We start from the raw sequence: 20,529 nt of genomic DNA on the forward strand, positions 1-20,529 counted from the left end.
AAACATTATCCACATTTTAGCATTAAATAAATTATTATCTAATATAAATAGTAAACCCCTAAATGAAGCTGAATTAGCACTATGTATGACAATCTAGATATTATGTCCTTTTACAACCTGTAATAATCAAGTAATCCATAAGTCCAGAAAACACAATACACTCTATCCAAGATGCAGAAGCTCGGATGCTGAATCAGCATAGGTCATCAGGTCGATTATCCCAGTCTGGTAACGGTCCTTCAAGGTGGCCAGGCGTCTGTCAGTGTTGGCGTATTTCTTCTTCCGGGGTTGAATGGTGCCTCCTGCGTCTCTGAATCCGGCTGATGTCGTTCATGTTCTGTATGTCCTTAAACGTCTGGATGATGGTGTAGATGTTGGGGTGGGCATGCAGTACATTTTCCTTCAGTTTCCAGTGCCAAGCTTCCAGATGGTTGGTAGTCCGGGGGGTGTGTTCCCTGAACGCATACATGTCTAGAACAATAGGTAGAAACATCAAAGGGAGGGTAATTATAGTCTATATCATATATGTATTATATTTACCTGAGATATTTTACCTGTGGATCTACCAGTGTTACCTGTATTAACATGTGATAACTTGCAGAAAGAAAACTAAGATATCAATATGAAGTTCAATATTTATTAACTTTTCTTATGATAATATTACAATTGATTAAATTTAAAATACATTTAATATAAAGAAAGAACACAAAGATGCCAATATTTATGAATATATTCTATCATAATAGCACAATTACCTTTAAATAACATGTAACTTCAACTAAAATATCAAGTTCAACATGTATGAATATATTTTATCATAATATTACAATTAACTTTAAATTCAAATCAAATCTATAAGGTACAATATTTTGATCTAAAGAAAGATCAATGTACAACATATCAGCACATAACTAAAGACATATATACAGCACTAGGAAATGATAAATATATGCAGCACTACTACAAAAACTTATAAATATACAGCACCAGGAAATGACAAATATATGCAACATGACTATGAATACTAATAAATACACTGCACTTATATGTCACACTATTAGAAACTGATTGATGTTACAGCACTAACGGCATATACGAGACACTAAAGACTGATAAGTGATAACACTAATTCAATGATGAATATATAGCACTGACATAAATATCTGCAACAATGACACAACGTACAAAGTCATTCGTTTTGCTCAGAGCAAGTCTAGGCAAGACATTTCAACCCAAGTGAAGAAGCTCAGATGCTGCATCAGCGTACGCAATGATGTCTATGGTGTTGCTCTCCAGTCTCTGTTTCAGCAGGGCAAGGCGGGTGTCAATGTTTCTGTACCTCTTGGGTCGGGGTCGTCTGGTTCCACCGGCGCGTCGTTGGAGTCTTGCAATTTCGTTGGTAGCCTGAATGTCTTTGAATGTCTGGATGATCTCGAAGATGTTTGGATGGGCGTGTTGCACAATCTTCTTCAGCTTCCCGTGCCAGGCTTCTAGGTGGTTGGTGGTACGTGGTCCATCGTTGTCGTAGTGGTTCCAAACTGGTCGGTCTCCATCCACCCATTGGTCAACAACATAGTCCGTGAATGGTGTCACGTCAGCTGGTAGGTCGGCGTATTCAATGTCCTGTAGTGCGTGAAACCAGACATCCTCCACTTGCTGCTCAGGTACCAGAGGTAGGACTGCTGCACGGCGAACCAGTCTCCTGATGTCTTCGTTGTCCCGGTATGGAAGCTGTAGTCCAGTCATCAGTGCCTTTCTCCAGACGCATTGGGTGTAGTGGAAGAAGCAGCCCTTGATATCGGTCCCTGGGAAGACGGTGCGGATTGCGTTGTGGACAGCTGTCTCAAAGTCAACGAATACTGTGTCGGGCGACATGGGTAGGTGGTTGTCTGCCATGAATGTCTTGAGTAGTGTGAAGAATCTTGTGTAGATGTGCTGACTTTTCCCGGGTAGAAGAGAGTAGACAACTGGGTACATGGATCCATCTATCTCAATGTGTATCGTGTAGATCTGATGAAAGATGTTGGGACACGTGTAGAAAGTACCATCACAGTAGATGCGGTCGGCGGTGGCGAGCTCAGTCAAGTCCTCTGATGTGGCGAAGACAAGGATTCTGTTCTGGTCACCATCGTCAATGTGTAGGAAGCGCTCTCCAGTGTTGGTTTCCGTCCATCTTCCCTCGAGATCAATGTCCTGGGTAGTGGTTGGTAGCTTTGGTGTAAGCTTGCGTCTGGCTCTGTACAGCTGTGACTTCTTGGAGTTGAAGGTGGGTATCTTCTCTACAACGGTTCTTGTCTCTTCATCCCATTCGTTGTCACGCAGTTTGCAGAGTTCCTCACTGTAGATGGTAGGGATTGGTCTGATTTCTTTCTGGCAGCGGTCAGTGATGCAGTTCATGATCTCCTTGGCTACGATGCTTGCATGGTCTCCCGGGTGATTGTGTGGTTGCCGTCCAACTCCTACTATGATGTTGTTGCGGGTGTTGATTGTAGCAAGGCAGTTGGTAATGGTGCATCTCCAGTAAGTTCTGAAAGAGAAAAAGAAGATATTAATGTCTGGTTCACATAAATGTATAGTTTGCAACACTTGAGATTTATATGTAGAAAAAAAAATCTATCAGTGTTTCAAAGCAACACTTACTGTGACTTCAAGAGTATGATGTATAAAAAATATGATTTATTATTTTCATTTATTTATTTATTCATCAATTTACTTTTTATCTCTAATTATTTCTTCCTTATTGCATACATAAGAGCAAAAAAGTCCATTGATACAATTTATGAGTTTTTGTTTCAAGGATAGAATTAACAAAATATTTCTTTTTACAAAACAACTTTTACATCAGTATTTACCTTTCTCCTCGAGATGATCTAATTCTGTACAAGTAACCATTATATGATAAGTTGTTACCCCCAAGTCTATTTCTAATGAACTTAAAATTTAACTGAGCGTTAGCCATGATTGGGAATTGAAACACTAGAAGATTTGTTGAATGATAGCAAAGTAAATTATACCAATGTGAAAAATGTGGGAGCTTATATAGATAAACTGCATGAATAGCTAGGATACTCACCTCAAAGTGTCATGTCATCTGTAGCTTTGGTCCTATTAACTGAGTTCATCAGTTTTTTAATTGATCTTTGAGAGGTGAACAGTTTTAGATCAATTAATTTATTTAGCAAACATCATTTGAATATAAAATTTACTATACAAACACTTTTTAAAGAAAATAATCAAAATAATCATATCAAGCAGTTATTGTGATTTGAATAAATGAAATTGAATGCATGCATAATTGTGCATAAATTAAAAAATATTAAAACAAAATTGTACACAATTTATATCCTTCATCTTGTAAATTGAACATTTCTTAAATAATTTGTTTAAAGTTTATATATATAATCCATACAATTGTAATTTCTTCTTTTTTTTTTACTTTAAATAAGTCTATTATACACTATATGTAATTTCCCAACCTAAAATCAGGATGCCTGTACACTCACAGGTAAATACAGGTAACTTGTACAGGTAAATATAACTACCTACACAAGGAAACAGACTATAATCACTGTGTAAACATATCACCCAAGACATGTTTTTAAAATGTATGCGTTCGGGAATACAGCCGTCCGGGGTCCCTCGGTTGAGAAGTGGTTCCAGGTGGTACGATCTCCCTCTATCCATTGCTCCGTGACGATATCGGTGAATGGCAACACGGGATGTGGAATGTCAACATCATCAGCTTCTTGGAGGGTTTGGAACCAGACGTCCTCGATGCGGTCTAAGGGGATCAGTGGTAGAACAGCAGCTCGTCGTACAAGTAGCTTGACGTCGTCGTTGTCACGGTACAGTGTCTGGAGTCCGGTAGACTGGGCCTTTCGCCAAATGCACTGGGTGAAGTGGAAAAAACATCCCTTAATGGTGATACCGTGGAAAACATGTCGGATGGCGTTGTGTGCAGCTACCACAAAATCGACGAAGGCTGTAGTGGGTCGGAATGGAATGTCGAAGTGTGCCATGTGATCCTGGAGAAGGGTGAAGAAACGGCTGTAGATTGCCTGGCTCTTTCCGGGAAGTAATGCGTATACGACTGGTGTCATGATGCCTTCATTCTGTACATGGACGCTGTAAATCTGATGAAACATTGTACTACAATTCCAAAACTGGACAGGTGTAGAAAGTTCCGTCACAGAAGAAGGTTTTCTGAACAGTTATCAGAAAAGAACTTAACGATTTAAAATACAATTTCATATAATTTACCTGTTTTCTGAACAGTTATCAGAATTTACCTGTGCAAGTTACCTGTACTACAATTCCAAAACTGCCTTTAATCCACTATCATCGCAGTTGACCTCCTATGTAAACATGTTGTCCTATACAGAGTTGGTGTTCGGGGCTTGATAAAAAATTCTCTGCTTTATTACAGGCAAAATATATGTCCTTTATTTTTTAATGCATAATTATGCATACATTTCTTGGTTTACCCATATACATATCCGAAGCCAAGTATACAAAAGTTCATTGTTTTTATAAAAGTAACCCAGTTAAAACATTTCTTTGTGTTACAAATTCTTAAAAAATCATATGCACGATTTAAAATACAATTTCAGAGAGCGCATTAATTAATTTAAACCATCGGTAGTAATTAATTTAAACCAGAACTTTATCATTCTATATTTTCTGTAATATTCAAGTGGGAAACGACCTAGCTCGCAATATACCATTGAATTAGAGGTAGATTTTTTAACATGTAATATTCTTTTACAAAAATGACTGTGAACCTTTTCAGTGTCGTTTGCCTTGGACGCTCCCCATACTTCACAACCATAACTTAAAATACTTCCAACATAGGTATCGGACAGATGAAGCATAGTTTTAACATTCAAGTTCATGTTATTACATTTTGTAAAACGTGCAAACATTGCTTTACGTCCCTGGATAGATAGCTGGTTTTGGATATTAATAAATTTATCATTAAATTTTAATTGAATCCCTAAATATGTGAATTCATTTACAATATCAAGATCTCACCATAGTATGTCCATTTCTCATTACAGTTTACAATTCCGCCTTTTCGGAAAACAACCACTTTTGGTTTTTTTTCTGTATTAACAGTTAGTTTCCATTTGTCTGAATATCTTTCTAAATTATTGGAGATACCTTCCACACTATCCTAATATGGATTGTGCCGTATGTCGTTTCGGGATGTAGAGTTCATCGCAAAAAGTGAGACATGCGTGGTTCATTAGGTTGCCGCGCGGGAGTAGGTGAATACGCACATACTAGGAAAACCAGTACTACAGAGGTACTATAGTAGAACAGACTATAATGCAATACACCTATAACGGAAGCACTATGGTAGTAGTGTACTTTTAAAATGATATATCATTATCAAAACGAAACTAAATGTACATGGTACTTGGGCGGTTACCTTGGTACGACGGAGTACAAACCCTGCTGTCGGAAAGGTTTGTTTCCATAAGGCTATTTATTTAAATCAATGTTTTACCACGCTAAACATTCTATCACTTGTTTACATAGTAAAATATCGTAATTAGGGTGTACAATGTCTTGTTGATTCCGTGTGTTTAATTTACAGCTTTATTTGAAAACTGTACATAATTATACACGGAAACTATATGACGAAAAAAAATATATATAGAACGGTCTTATTAGCGGAAGTGTTTCCAATGTTCGCAGCACATTACAAGCAGTGTATTTATATCTATATTTATCATTTCTTTTATTTTTTTAATGTTGCAATTTACTTCTATAAAGCATTATTCCAGAAGCTGCTTATCAATTAAAATCGATCAATTTGATCAGTAGGTAATAAAAACAATCCAGACAATAACGGAGAATTCCTATTGTAATTAGATATATATAGACCGTTTATTATAACACACATGTAAGTATGTGTGTATGTGTTCAACTACAAGTCACAAAGTGCAATACATTGTAATACATAAATAGGTGCACTATAATTATACACCCATGATAACTATACTCTTTTTAACAATTTTTTTTTTTACAAAATTGTGAAATATATCTTGCACCCGTTGTGTAGAGGCTACGTATGTTTATAGGTTTTTGTTAGCTTGATTTGTCTGTTGGATTTATCGTCCCGTGAACAGCCAGGGTCATTGTAGTACCTGGTGGCTACCTCACTGAACAACATACAGGAGACCCCCGACATTTAATGACATTTAGGGCAATAAAGGTAAAGCACAACCATGTCAGTACACACAAGTCCGTTTCACAGCTTTATGAGAATCACAATCTGCAACGAGTAGGGAAAGTCGAACCACGCCCATCAGAATGTCGCCTGAGGTTACGTAGGCCAACGCTCTAACCACGTGGTGCACTATGACCGATAAATCAATATTTTATTGAATGTGAATGAAAGGTTAAATCAATGGTTTTTGGATTGTTTACGAATGTTTGCATAAATCTAAATATGAAAGTTGCTGTTTTGTCTCATTAAAAGCTTTGTAGAAGCGTGTGTTTATTGGACTGATTTACATACTATGTCCGGTAACTCGGATGTTTCCTATTGCTTTCTTGGGACTCAGATTCGGACCTGAAAAATCCATTCATGTGCATTGAACCGTGGATGATTACTTTGATTGATTCTAATATCTGGGAACTAGGATTTGAATTGAATTGTTTTATTTCCAAATGCAATAACAGCATATAAGTAGCAATGATACATAATTATTTAAATCATATTAAATGTTCAAGATGGCGGAGGGCAATTCCATAGAGATAGTTGATATAACATATATTGACACCAAACAGTTCCAGGAATTAACATATAACAATGTCATGAGAATCAATATTCATAATTATATCATTTGGTTTATGATTCCAGGGAATAAATCCAATTAATGCAAACTGAGACCATGAAAGCTGTCTACTGAATATCTAATAGGATGCTTTTAAACGGAACCTCCGGGGTTCGTTCCTGGAACGGACGTGAAAAGGTAAGGGGTCACCTGCCCCGACCATATGGGTTTTCCCCGGGTACTCCGGTTTCCTTACACAATAATACCCTCGCGCGCTTACATCCGGGCCAACACGAGTGATTAGTATAAGTTGGAACAACTTGTTTCGCAATCGTTGTAAAATTAATAAAGTTTATATTTAAACTCAACCTTGACCATGTTAGTACTAAAAATGTTTTTTTAAAAAAAAAACTATAAAGCAGACTTCTCGTTGTGTAATGAAAAAATTGCCACAATCACAGATTTCCTCGAACATGGTTGTTGTACTAACATAATCTACTGATTGTAATCTAGCTGTAGTGATATCTCTCGTGTTTAGTGTTGTCTTCCGTTTACATATATGACCTCGGCTGTTGCGGGAAATTTCCCGTCCAGTGTAATGTTGTTAATCGTACGATTTATATACAGTCTAAACTGTATTAAACGGCCACTGTTGGGAAATTATGAAAGTGACCTTTATAGAGAGGTGGCCTCTTAATTGAGGTTCCTTATTTTCGAACCCAAGTTGCGGCAATTCAGTATATGTTCTAAGTTTTTACACTGTCCTGTTACTTATCTGTATATCTTCCATCGCTACATATAGACATATACTCACGTTGACTGTATTTTTGTTGAATTAAAGACTTTTTTTTATTTATCACACAGATGTTTAATATATTACTAATGGCGAGTCTTGTGACCACTGTTTACAGTGAAGATTTTCATGCTCGTCCACCCTCCACCACGACACCTCCGGATAACCGCAAACAATATCATGTCGACATTGAAGAAATATCGAATTCTGAGGACATCGATCACTCGGACGATCAGGTGTGTCAAAAATCCTTCTCCCTCTACTGTCGTTATGTTAGATCACTTTACTGCAATGGAAACAGTTCTGTAATGGTAATGGTGGACAGAGCAGAGTTACAAAGCATTTGTCTCCATACGAAATACCAGTTAGGTCACAGGTCACCTCATGTGCTTTATTGGGCTGTTTACGGATTTTTTTTTCTAAAATAATCACTCATTAGTACTCGGCTCTGTCTGTTCTAAGACCAGGGAGAATGATGGCGCTGGTGCTGACATTAAGCTTACTGTTTTACTGCAAGTTATAAAACGATTTAACATATCAGTAAATTCAAAGAATGAAACTATTGTATGGTGGTAATTATTTTACTTTATTGTATCTAATTCTACCTTTGCACTGAAAGGTGCAGTTCACTTGTGTGTCTTTTGTAATCGTTTATATTGTAGGTAGTAGACACTGCTGGTAGAATTTTAGTCTCGGTGTTTACTGCATCTTGTATACTTAGATTCATTAGAATGGTGACACGGTTCAGAATACACGTGTACTTGAAGTTCTGAAAATATCAGACATTTGAAAATTGTAAAATATATGGAGCTTGGGCACAAACACATCTAGATTTTGGCCATTCATTTCTTATTTTCCTCAATCTCCCCTAGTTTTAAAATGTAGGCCCTTAGTGTCACTGATGAATTTTACAAGGACGAAGCAACAGTGCGATGCGATTAGACGGTGCTGTGTATAATTCTCAAATTGTACTAAAAGGTGTTATTCACTTGTGTGTCTTTTATACAATCTTCGCGGATGCCTGTAATTGCTACAGATTGGGAGAAATTTCAAGACTACAATTCCTTATTTGTATTAAGATGGCGGGATTTGATTTGAGCATAGTTTTGACATGAATTCTGACATGTTGGTTACTTACTGGGGTATATGTTTGATCAGTACAGCTTTGTATGAAGTGTTGAATAACATTTGAAGTTCAATTAATTATCCAGGAAGTCATACAGATACGTGAAAAAATTACTCATTTGGTATGAAATGGAAGTAGAATGCACAACCGCATTTCTGGTATGACTGGAAATCACCAGGATTGAGTAAATTCATATAATTCATTGATATTGAATGTCGGTTGGGAATTGCAGGCGATACGCCACAATTAGGCGAGATATCCTGTTCTCAAACAGCTCTTGGTTCTTTGTGGGAGATACGATATTCTATCATAGCAAATTGAAAAAGTTACACGTGTGAGTCATTTACTAAATAACGTTTAGATAATTTGTATAATGGAGATAACAGTATGTGGGGATTCCCAGTTTTCCAAATGATGGGTGAACTGATTGTAATATAGTTTGTTCTTACATTTTGTATCATTTTCCATTAAAATTTCGTTGACATTGAAGTAGGTTGATACCTGCAAGTTGACTTCAATATGTCATCATTGAATTAAACAACAGATACAAAAGTAAATATCACCTTTCAATACAGGTTAAGAATAAGAAACAGTATAGTCTTATAATACATTAAGTTGTGTCGTACAGTTGTTTCATCCTTCTTGGACTTGTCGGTCATGCTATGGGCCTAAATCGTTGAAATTTAGAAGGTGAATGAGGGAAAACGCCATTGGTCGAAAGAAATTTGTCAGATATGGAGACGTGCACAAATCGCACAACTCCCATACTACTTAAAAAAAAACATATAAAATACAGGATCGTTTACCACACGCCAGCTATGAGTACATGAGTCTGTCAAGTAACCAAATAACGCCACATACTACGGCTAGCCCAGGCAAAATCAAGTGAAGCCCTGAATTGCTCAAACAAGGCAACACACCATCAACTGGTGACACCAAACACATCGGTGTATATGGAGCGATCTCTTCAACACATACATGTAGAATACGTCAACTTAGTTGGCCTGATCTCCGAGTGACGATAACTCTGGACGAAGGGGAAACATCCGCCACAGAACTACACAACAATGACTTTGTCGTAGTCATAGCAATATCGTGTAACGGCGGGTCTGGTTACGCCCTCTCAAATACAGGGGTAAAACTAATAAAAAGACGAAAACACGACATAAGATATAGAATTCCTGACGAAAATACCATAACTGGGACTATAACTACCATATTCACATTTCACTCACGCGCTTCCATACTTTATAACCTAGTCAACTGACGTATAGAATTTAATAATAATACATATTATTTAGCATAAACAGGTAATCTAGGACATAAAGTAGTTACTAAGGACAATATAGACAGCAATATAATTTAACGAAATAGCAAATAAGAAGTCTTGTGGTCTACAATATCCAAACAACCCCTGCATGTGCAACCTACGGGCCTCCATACCTACTGATAAATTACATATTAAACAACACTAGACAAATGCTAAATATAGGTGTAAGATCATTAATACAATACAGTTATACTATTATTTTACTCATAACACCAATGCATAACGCTTACAGCACGCCTAAATCAACCATATACGAAATATACACATGCACAATTACAACTCAGTTACGCTTGAGTGTATTGCACTATCTGGGAATGTTCCGATAATCATCAGGTCAATACAGGTAAAAACCAGTCAACAAATCTGGACAATGTTCAAATATGGTTTCAATACTCACCACAGTCAACTATCTGTGTTTCTTATACATGTGTGGCCTACGGAGACTGTACATAACTCCATACCGAAAACAATCACTGCATTGACGCCATGTTTCAAATGTATTCTCCCCTCGGAACCTCTCTCGTATTATAGAACTTACCTGAACAATCGGCACGTACTACTCATAGAAAACGACAAAATACTAATAAAATACATGAAGTTACATATGCGACCGTGACAGTGTTAACTTTAGATACGGCAATATAAAGGTTGTGAGGGGGACACCATGGTAACTTTAGATACTGCAATATAAAGGTGATGAAGGAGACACTGTGGTAACTTTAGATACTGCAATATAAAGTCAATGAAAGAAACCCTATGGTAACTTTAGATACTGCAATATAAAGGTGATGAAGGAGACACTATGGTAACTTTCGATACTACATTATAAAGGTGATGAGGAAGACACCATGGTAATTTTAGATACCACAATATAAAGCTGATGAACGAGACACTATGGTAACTTTCGGAACTACAATATATAGGTGATGAAGGAGACAATATGGTAACTTTAGGTACTACAATGTAAAGATGATGAAGGATACAATATGGTAATTTTAGATACTACAATATAAAGGTGATGAAGGAGACACTATGATAACTTTAGATACTACAATATAAATGTGATGAAGGAGACAATATGGTAATTTTAAATACTGCATATAAAATTGATGAAGGAGACAATATGGTAACTTTCGATACTAGAATATAAATGTGATGAATGAGGCACTATGGTAACTTTAGATATTATGATATAGAGGTGAAGAAGGAGACACCATGGTAACTTTAGATGTTACAATATAAAGGTGATGAAGGAGACACTATGGTAACTTTAGATGTTACAATATAAAGGTGATGAAGGAGACACTTTAAAACTAGATATATTATAATATCAATGTGACGAAGGGAATACTATGATATTTTTCAAGCATTTAGATGAAGGAAATATATATAGTTTTTTCTCTTCGATACTGAAAATCCTTTCCTTGTCCTTATCCTTTGCTTTTGTAACATGCTACTCTCGATGTCTATATAGATCTACAGCTATATCACTACACGTGTCTATATTTAGTATGGATTTCCATTTTCTTTAATACGACCACGTCACACTACTTAAAACCTATTTTTGGATGTTAGTCAGGTTCAAAGTATTGCGTTTGCTTGTATAGACATTATTCAAATTACATCGCCATATTTTATGTATGCTACCATGTAAGATGTACATGTAGTCCATGCACCTGTCAATGCAAATGTTATATATAGCAAAGAATGTGGGTCATAATGTTCTTGTGTCCATTTTTAATGTTAAATACAGAACCTGGACCATTATTTATGATATAGCAAGGAGTTTGCGCTATTACTTTCTGGGATCCTTTTTTTATGTTGAATGTAGAACCGAGTTTTTATACTTTTTGTATGTTCTATAACAAAGGAATATCTGTTTTAATGTTTCTGGGTCCGTCTTTTACGTTGAATATGGAACCAGGGTCATTTTTGATATGACAAGAAATATGTGTTATATTGTTCCGAGGTCCTTTTCCAGGATGAAATGTGAAGCCATGTTTGTTTGTCTCCATACTACCAAAAAATGTATATCTAGTTACAGGGTCGGGATCTTGGCAGTTTTAACCCCCGGGCTAAGAGCCCAGGGACTAGGGCTGGTCACAGGATAAAATCTAAAGTCATACGTGTTTGTCTCCCCATTACCCACAAATGTATATCTAGTTAGAGGGTCGGGATCTAAACAGTTTTAACCCCCGGGCTAAGAGCCCAGGGAATAGGGACAGCCAATTAATTCACATATTATTTTAACAATCTGTGATAATTATATATAATATAAACTTCAGGATAATCATACAGTTTCTATCATGTAATACAATATTTTACTTGGAACCTATTAAATGCAAAAATCGATCTAGTCATGCTGCACATAAAGAATAACAGTAAGACATTAAATGTCATGCGATATCAACACGGTGTGCGCTTTCACCACCACGTCTATATGTACGAGACGGATTCCCTGAACGCCAACATTTTAAAACAACAAAGTGTGCAGGGCAATTATAGTCTATTTCCTTGAAGTAAGGCTAAGTTACCTGAGTTTTTTTACCTGTATTCTACCGGTACAGGTACCCATTTTAGATAGTAATAAATAAATAAAAATTTGCTATATATATGTATATGTAGATTTTTTTCAAAATTAACAAAATATTAATGAAAACTAAAAATTATAAAAAAATAAAGATTATATAGAAAAGTGTTGTTTGCCTCCGTGATATTTATTGGAATTTTTAAAATCTATTTAAATTACAATATCATTATATACATTATTAAAGAGAATTAAATTATTGTTAATCACATAGTGCTAATGTGAACTGTTATCCAAAGATGTGAACACTATTACAATTAACCATATGCCTCATCTAATTGAAATGCAGCGACAAAAACTGTTAATTATGGCAAGCTATTCCTGCTTGGCAGATAGAGGTGAGTATCCAAGCTGACACAAAATTGTATAAATGTTCGCAAATATCCTGCTTTACATCACAACTCATTTTCTTCTGCTACTATTCAAATGGCTAATGCTCAGTTGGATTTTAGATTTGTTAGAAGCAGAGTAGGAGGTCAAAACTTGACTTGTCAAGGCTATATTTATAGAGTAAAATTTTCTCGAGGGGAAAGGTAATGAAAATATGTATAATATCATAATATTTTATAATGTTGCACTTTAAAATTTGTGAACAATTTGAAACTTATTAATAAATTCCCAGTAAAATATATATTGTAAAAATAATTTGTTAAAGGTAATAATAATTTATAACATGTATGGAAATAATGATTACAAAAATGTACTCATTATATTTTTTTTTCTTTTATTAAGGACTTACTGGAGGTGCACCATCGCCAACTGCCCAGCTACTATCGCTACCAGGAACAACATCATCGTAAGACATGGACAACATCAACACACCCACCCAGGAGACCACGCCACCGTCGTTGCCAGAGAGATAATGTCCAGCATCACTACCCGTTGCCAGAAAGAGGTCAGACCCATCCCAAGCATTTACCAAGAGGAACTCAACAGCCTACGTGACACATAAAACTGCTACCGGAGACAGCTTCCTTTTCATTGATGATGGAGACATATCCCGGATCCTAGCCTTTGCGACCACAGACAACCTGACCAACCTAGCAACTGCCGACAGGATTTTCTGCGACGGGACCTTCTACACTTGCCCAAGCCTTTTCCACCAAATATACAGCATCCACATCGAGATTGACGGATCCATGTTCCCAGTAATCTACGCCCTCTTACCCGGAAAAAGTCAGACGATCTACACAAGATTCTTCACGTTACTAAAGACAGCTATGGCAGACCTCCACCTTCCAATGACACCAGCTACCGTCTTCGTCGACTTTGAGACAGCCGTCCACAATGCCATCCGCACCGTCTTTCCTGGAACCGAAATCAAGGGCTGCTTCTTTCACTTTACCCAGTGTATATGGAGAAAGGCACAGACTACCGGACTACAACTTCCTTACCGAGACAACGACGACACCAGGAGACTTGTTCGCCGTGCAGCAGTGTTGCCCCTAGTTCCCCGACAGAAGATAGAGGATGTGTGGTTCAACGCATTAGAGGACATTGAGGACGCCGACCTACCAGCAGATGTGACACCCTTTACAGACTACGTCGTGGACCAGTGGATAGATGGAGACCGTACAATTTGGAATCACTACGAGACAGAAGGACCCAGCACCACCAACCACTTAGAGGCCTGGCATGGGAAGCTGAAGAGAATGGTGCAACACGCCCGTTCAAATATCTATGCCATCATCCAGATTTTCAAGGACATCCAAACAGCCAACGACATCACAAGACTACAACGCCAAGCAGCAGGAACCCAAAGACCTCGTTCCAGGAAATATCAGAACATCGAGATACGAGAACAACATAATCGACATCATGACCTACGCCGACGCTGCATCAGAGTTACTGCATCTTGGATAGTTTTATGAACAGTGATTGTAACTAATTGTGTATTACCGATAAACATATATGAAATATGTATGTATAAAAGTACTGTAGTGTTTGTGTGAAAAAATCATGTGTGAATGTAAATTGAAATATTTGTATATTTGTATATTACTGAGATAGTATTCATAGCTACAAGTACTTGAAACTTCATTTATCTCAAATAAAAGCCATAAAATAGGTACGTAAAAAATAATGTGTGAATGTAAATATTTGTAAAATTATGTAAGTTTATAAATTGTTTGTACGAAATATATAAGTATGAAACTAGTGCTTCATACTTATATATAGTATGAAAATAGTGTTTGTGTAAAATAAATGGAGTAAAATTATGTAAGTTTATATAAATATATATGTAAAAATAAATAATAATAATAATAAAAGTAATGAAATGTTTCTAAGACTTGTTTATATACTATATACTATATATTCTATACTTGTTATACTAGACTATAGAAGTTTTACAGGTAAAACACAGGTAAAAATCTCAGGTAAAACAAGGTTTCAAGGTTTCTTTATTCACTCAGACACATGTATGTGTAACAAGAGGTTATTACAATTCAATTTTACAAAATTTAAGGAGCGATGATAGACATAATATATTGTATACAGTTCATTGGGTTAATGGACAATTGTTCCAAATCGATACAAAAAACTATTACAATCAATATTGGCTAATATACGAAGTATGCTTAATATTACTTAATTTTTACATAACGAAATCATAGCAGGTTTGATAATTTTCGGACAAATAGGCTTTCATTAATTAACAACTGTTTGTTAAATATTGTAAACATTCTATTCATTTTATAATCGTTTGGATTCGTATAGAAGTAGGGCGGGATGAATTTACGTCTTAACTGTAGTACATTTTCATTATTACAAATAAACAAAATATGGAATTCATCACCTATACCAGTGTCACATAATGGACAAATTCTGTTCTCTCGCTGGACTCCTGTCCATCTTCCTGTTTCAACAGGAAGTTTTATATTGGAAGTTCTGAATTTACATATTACTTTCCACTCTTTCTCATTTAGACGTTTTAAATAATCTTCAATTTCGAAATGATTTTAAACATACTGTATGTTTGTCCTCGTGTTGAAGTTTCCAACTGCTGAAACCAATTTTAAATAAACTGATCGTGTAATGTTTGTTTCACTTTATTCTTTAAATAGTTATCATTGGGTATGCATGATTTCTGATGTACCCAGACAAAACGAAGTCCGACACTGTCTAAAATACCTTTAACATAATTGATCCATTTGAACTGAATTTGTCCAGCTTCATGAAGAGAATACATTAGTCTGTACATATGACTAGATAACAAGATGTTTATAATGATAGAGACTATGATTGCTGTCCCTTTGATCTCTGAACCTATTGTTTTAGAAATGTTGGCGTTCAGGGGACACACCGTGTACACACCTGTTGTACATTGCCAAGGTACATACAGGTAAATAATTTACAGGTATTCAATTCAATTCTTTTATTACCTTAGTCCTTCGGCCTATAAATAATGTTGTAATAACTTGTGCCCGATCCGTTTGCTGGTTTGCTGGCAATAAAATATGTTTATCAAACTTAAACTATCATACATACATATATATAGAGAATGACATATAATATCCCTGTATTTCATACTTAATATTTTATGTTACTATTACTTAATATTTAATTATGTATGATTTCTTAACTTAGTTGCCTCATATATAAACTTTCCTCGAGAACACAATTCCTTAATACTTTCAACTCTCAATAAATGAATTAATTTAAAAACAGATGGCCTATTCCAGTAATAACGTTTGATATACTTTTCCCTTAAATCTCTATACCTGTTGCATCCAAAAAATAAAATGATACTCATCCTCCACCTGTCCGGTATTACATATATTACTAAAACGTCTTTGTCTTGGGATATCATCATATCGACCAGATTCAATAGCTAAACAATGTGCCGACAGACGTATCTTAGTGAGACAAGTTCTAGATTTGTTTGGAATATATTTAGTAAGATCAAAAGGTAAGGTGACACTATCCACAAGATGTTTATATGGCTCATTCCCCGAACACCAACTCTGCCAACTTGAAAGGAGGGTGTTTATGAAAGGAATCCTCTGATGTCAAAGTTATAGTCTGTTTCAACTAAGAATGTCAACTTGTCCTTGTAAATAGGATACTTACATATCAATTAGGAAATAGGTAGTTTTTTTGTTTTACATATATAAATGTAACACATTTTTGTAGTATATGAAGTATTACAAAATAGTTATTAGTTATTAGTATTTAAAATTGTTATTTATAATTTTAATGATTATCATATAAGATTATATTTAATTGATAAATAAAATTTAGTATGTCACAATGATACACTGATGTCTGTTATTAAATTGTATTTGTATTACATATATAATTTTGAAACATTATCCACATTTTAGCATTAAATAAATTATTATCTAATATAAATAGTAAACCCCTAAATGAAGCTGAATTAGCACTATGTATGACAATCTAGATATTATGTCCTTTTACAACCTGTAATAATCAAGTAATCCATAAGTCCAGAAAACACAATACACTCTATCCAAGATGCAGAAGTTCGGATGCTGAATCAGCATAGGTCATCAGGTCGATTGTCCCAGTCTGGTAACAGTCCTTCAAGGTGGCCAGGCGTCTGTCAGTGTTGGCGTATTTCTTCTTCCGGGGTTGAATGGTGCCTCCTGCGTCTCTGAATCACGGCTGATGTCGTTCATGTTCTGTATGTCCTTAAACGTCTGGATGATGGTGTAGATGTTGGGGTGGGCATGCAGTACATTTTCCTTCAGTTTCCCGTGCCAAGCTTCCAGATGGTTGGTAGTCCGGGGGGTGTGTTCCCTGAACGCATACATGTCTAGAACAATAGGTAGAAACATCAAAGGGAGGGTAATTATAGTCTATATCATATATGTATTATATTTACCTGAGATATTTTACCTGTGGATCTACCTGTGTTACCTGTATTAACATGTGATAACTTACAGAAAGAAAACTAAGATATCAATATGAAGTTCAATATTTATTAACTTTTCTTATGATAATATTACAATTGATTAAATTTAAAATACATTTGATATAAAGAAAGAACACAAAGATGCCAATATTTATGAATATATTCTATCATAATAGCACAATTACCTTTAAATAACATGTAACTTCAACTAAAATATCAAGTTCAACATGTATGAATATATTCTATCATAATATTACAATTAACTTTAAATTCAAATCAAATCTATAAGGTACAATATTTTGATCTAAAGAAAGATCAATGTACAACATATCAGCACATAACTAAAGACATATATACAGCACTAGGAAATGATAAATATATGCAGCACTACTACAAAAACTTATAAATATACAGCACCAGGAAATGACAAATATATGCAACATGACTATGAATACTAATAAATACACTGCACTTATATGTCACACTATTAGAAACTGATTGATGTTACAGCACTAACGGCATATACGAGACACTAAAGACTGATAAGTGATAACACTAATTCAATGATGAATATATAGCACTGACATAAATATCTGCAACAATGACACAACGTACAAAGTCATTCGTTTTGCTCAGAGCAAGTCTAGGCAAGACATTTCAACCCAAGTGAAGAAGCTCAGATGCTGCATCAGCGTACGCAATGATGTCTATGGTGTTGCTCTCCAGTCTCTGTTTCAGCAGGGCAAGGCGGGTGTCAATGTTTCTGTACCTCTTGGGTCGGGGTCGTCTGGTTCCACCGGCGCGTCGTTGGAGTCTTGCAATTTCGTTGGTAGCCTGAATGTCTTTGAATGTCTGGATGATCTCGAAGATGTTTGGATGGGCGTGTTGCACAATCTTCTTCAGCTTCCCGTGCCAGGCTTCTAGGTGGTTGGTGGTACGTGGTCCATCGTTGTCGTAGTGGTTCCAAACTGGTCGGTCTCCATCCACCCATTGGTCAACAACATAGTCCGTGAATGGTGTCACGTCAGCTGGTAGGTCGGCGTATTCAATGTCCTGTAGTGCGTGAAACCAGACATCCTCCACTTGCTGCTCAGGTACCAGAGGTAGGACTGCTGCACGGCGAACCAGTCTCCTGATGTCTTCGTTGTCCCGGTATGGAAGCTGTAGTCCAGTCATCAGTGCCTTTCTCCAGACGCATTGGGTGTAGTGGAAGAAGCAGCCCTTGATATCGGTCCCTGGGAAGACGGTGCGGATTGCGTTGTGGACAGCTGTCTCAAAGTCAACGAATACTGTGTCGGGCGACATGGGTAGGTGGTTGTCTGCCATGAATGTCTTGAGTAGTGTGAAGAATCTTGTGTAGATGTGCTGACTTTTCCCGGGTAGAAGAGAGTAGACAACTGGGTACATGGATCCATCTATCTCAATGTGTATCGTGTAGATCTGATGAAAGATGTTGGGACACGTGTAGAAAGTACCATCACAGTAGATGCGGTCGGCGGTGGCGAGCTCAGTCAAGTCCTCTGATGTGGCGAAGACAAGGATTCTGTTCTGGTCACCATCGTCAATGTGTAGGAAGCGCTCTCCAGTGTTGGTTTCCGTCCATCTTCCCTCGAGATCAATGTCCTGGGTAGTGGTTGGTAGCTTTGGTGTAAGCTTGCGTCTGGCTCTGTACAGCTGTGACTTCTTGGAGTTGAAGGTGGGTATCTTCTCTACAACGGTTCTTGTCTCTTCATCCCATTCGTTGTCACGCAGTTTGCAGAGTTCCTCACTGTAGATGGTAGGGATTGGTCTGATTTCTTTCTGGCAGCGGTCAGTGATGCAGTTCATGATCTCCTTGGCTACGATGCTTGCATGGTCTCCCGGGTGATTGTGTGGTTGCCGTCCAACTCCTACTATGATGTTGTTGCGGGTGTTGATTGTAGCAAGGCAGTTGGTAATGGTGCATCTCCAGTAAGTTCTGAAAGAGAAAAAGAAGATATTAATGTCTGGTTCACATAAATGTATAGTTTGCAACACTTGAGATTTATATGTAGAAAAAAAAATCTATCAGTGTTTCAAAGCAACACTTACTGTGACTTCAAGAGTATGATGTATAAAAAATATGATTTATTATTTTCATTTATTTATTTATTCATCAATTTACTTTTTATCTCTAATTATTTCTTCCTTATTGCATACATAAGAGCAAAAAAGTCCATTGATACAATTTATGAGTTTTTGTTTCAAGGATAGAATTAACAAAATATTTCTTTTTACAAAACAACTTTTACATCAGTATTTACCTTTCTCCTCGAGATGATCTAATTCTGTACAAGTAACCATTATATGATAAGTTGTTACCCCCAAGTCTATTTCTAATGAACTTAAAATTTAACTGAGCGTTAGCCATGATTGGGAATTGAAACACTAGAAGATTTGTTGAATGATAGCAAAGTAAATTATACCAATGTGAAAAATGTGGGAGCTTATATAGATAAACTGCATGAATAGCTAGGATACTCACCTCAAAGTGTCATGTCATCTGTAGCTTTGGTCCTATTAACTGAGTTCATCAGTTTTTTAATTGATCTTTGAGAGGTGAACAGTTTTAGATCAATTAATTTATTTAGCAAACATCATTTGAATATAAAATTTACTATACAAACACTTTTTAAAGAAAATAATAAAAATAATCATATCAAGCAGTTATTGTGATTTGAATAAATGAAATTGAATGCATGCATAATTGTGCATAAATTAAAAAATATTAAAACAAAATTGTACACAATTTATATCCTTCATCTTGTAAATTGAACATTTCTTAAATAATTTGTTTAAAGTTTATATATATAATCCATACAATTGTAATTTCTTCTTTTTTTTTTACTTTAAATAAGTCTATTATACACTATATGTAATTTCCCAACCTAAAATCAGGATGCCTGTACACTCACAGGTAAATACAGGTAACTTGTACAGGTAAATATAACTACCTACACAAGGAAACAGACTATAATCACTGTGTAAACATATCACCCAAGACATGTTTTTAA

At 36.1% G+C, this 20,529-nt stretch overlaps 3 protein-coding genes across 3 annotated transcripts; 1 reads left to right on the top strand and 2 right to left on the bottom strand.

Annotated features, from left to right (window-relative positions):
- Positions 1-1,227: 1,227 nt before the first annotated feature.
- On the bottom strand, positions 1,228-2,959 carry LOC132546278 (uncharacterized). Its single transcript, XM_060209988.1, has 2 exons — positions 2,853-2,959; positions 1,228-2,527 (listed from the first exon to the last, which is right to left on the bottom strand). Exons 1-2 carry the CDS (start codon positions 2,957-2,959, stop codon positions 1,228-1,230), a joined length of 1,407 nt encoding a protein of 468 aa, XP_060065971.1.
- A 9,969-nt stretch (positions 2,960-12,928) lies between these two features.
- On the top strand, positions 12,929-14,492 carry LOC132546279 (uncharacterized). The gene is made up of 3 exons (XM_060209989.1): positions 12,929-12,959; positions 13,354-13,417; positions 13,511-14,492. The coding sequence occupies exons 1-3, from the start codon at positions 12,929-12,931 to the stop codon at positions 14,490-14,492; spliced, it is 1,077 nt and encodes a 358-aa protein (XP_060065972.1).
- A 3,662-nt stretch (positions 14,493-18,154) lies between these two features.
- LOC132546280 (uncharacterized) lies at positions 18,155-19,886 on the bottom strand. Its single transcript, XM_060209990.1, has 2 exons — positions 19,780-19,886; positions 18,155-19,454 (listed from the first exon to the last, which is right to left on the bottom strand). The coding sequence occupies exons 1-2, from the start codon at positions 19,884-19,886 to the stop codon at positions 18,155-18,157; spliced, it is 1,407 nt and encodes a 468-aa protein (XP_060065973.1).
- Between the last annotated feature and the right edge of the window lie 643 nt (positions 19,887-20,529).

The sequence above is a fragment of the Ylistrum balloti genome, unplaced genomic scaffold, assembly GCF_031769215.1.
Source record: "Ylistrum balloti isolate Yb309-2 unplaced genomic scaffold, AGI_CSIRO_Ybal_v1 Utg369882, whole genome shotgun sequence".
NCBI lineage: Eukaryota > Metazoa > Mollusca > Bivalvia > Pectinida > Pectinidae > Ylistrum > Ylistrum balloti.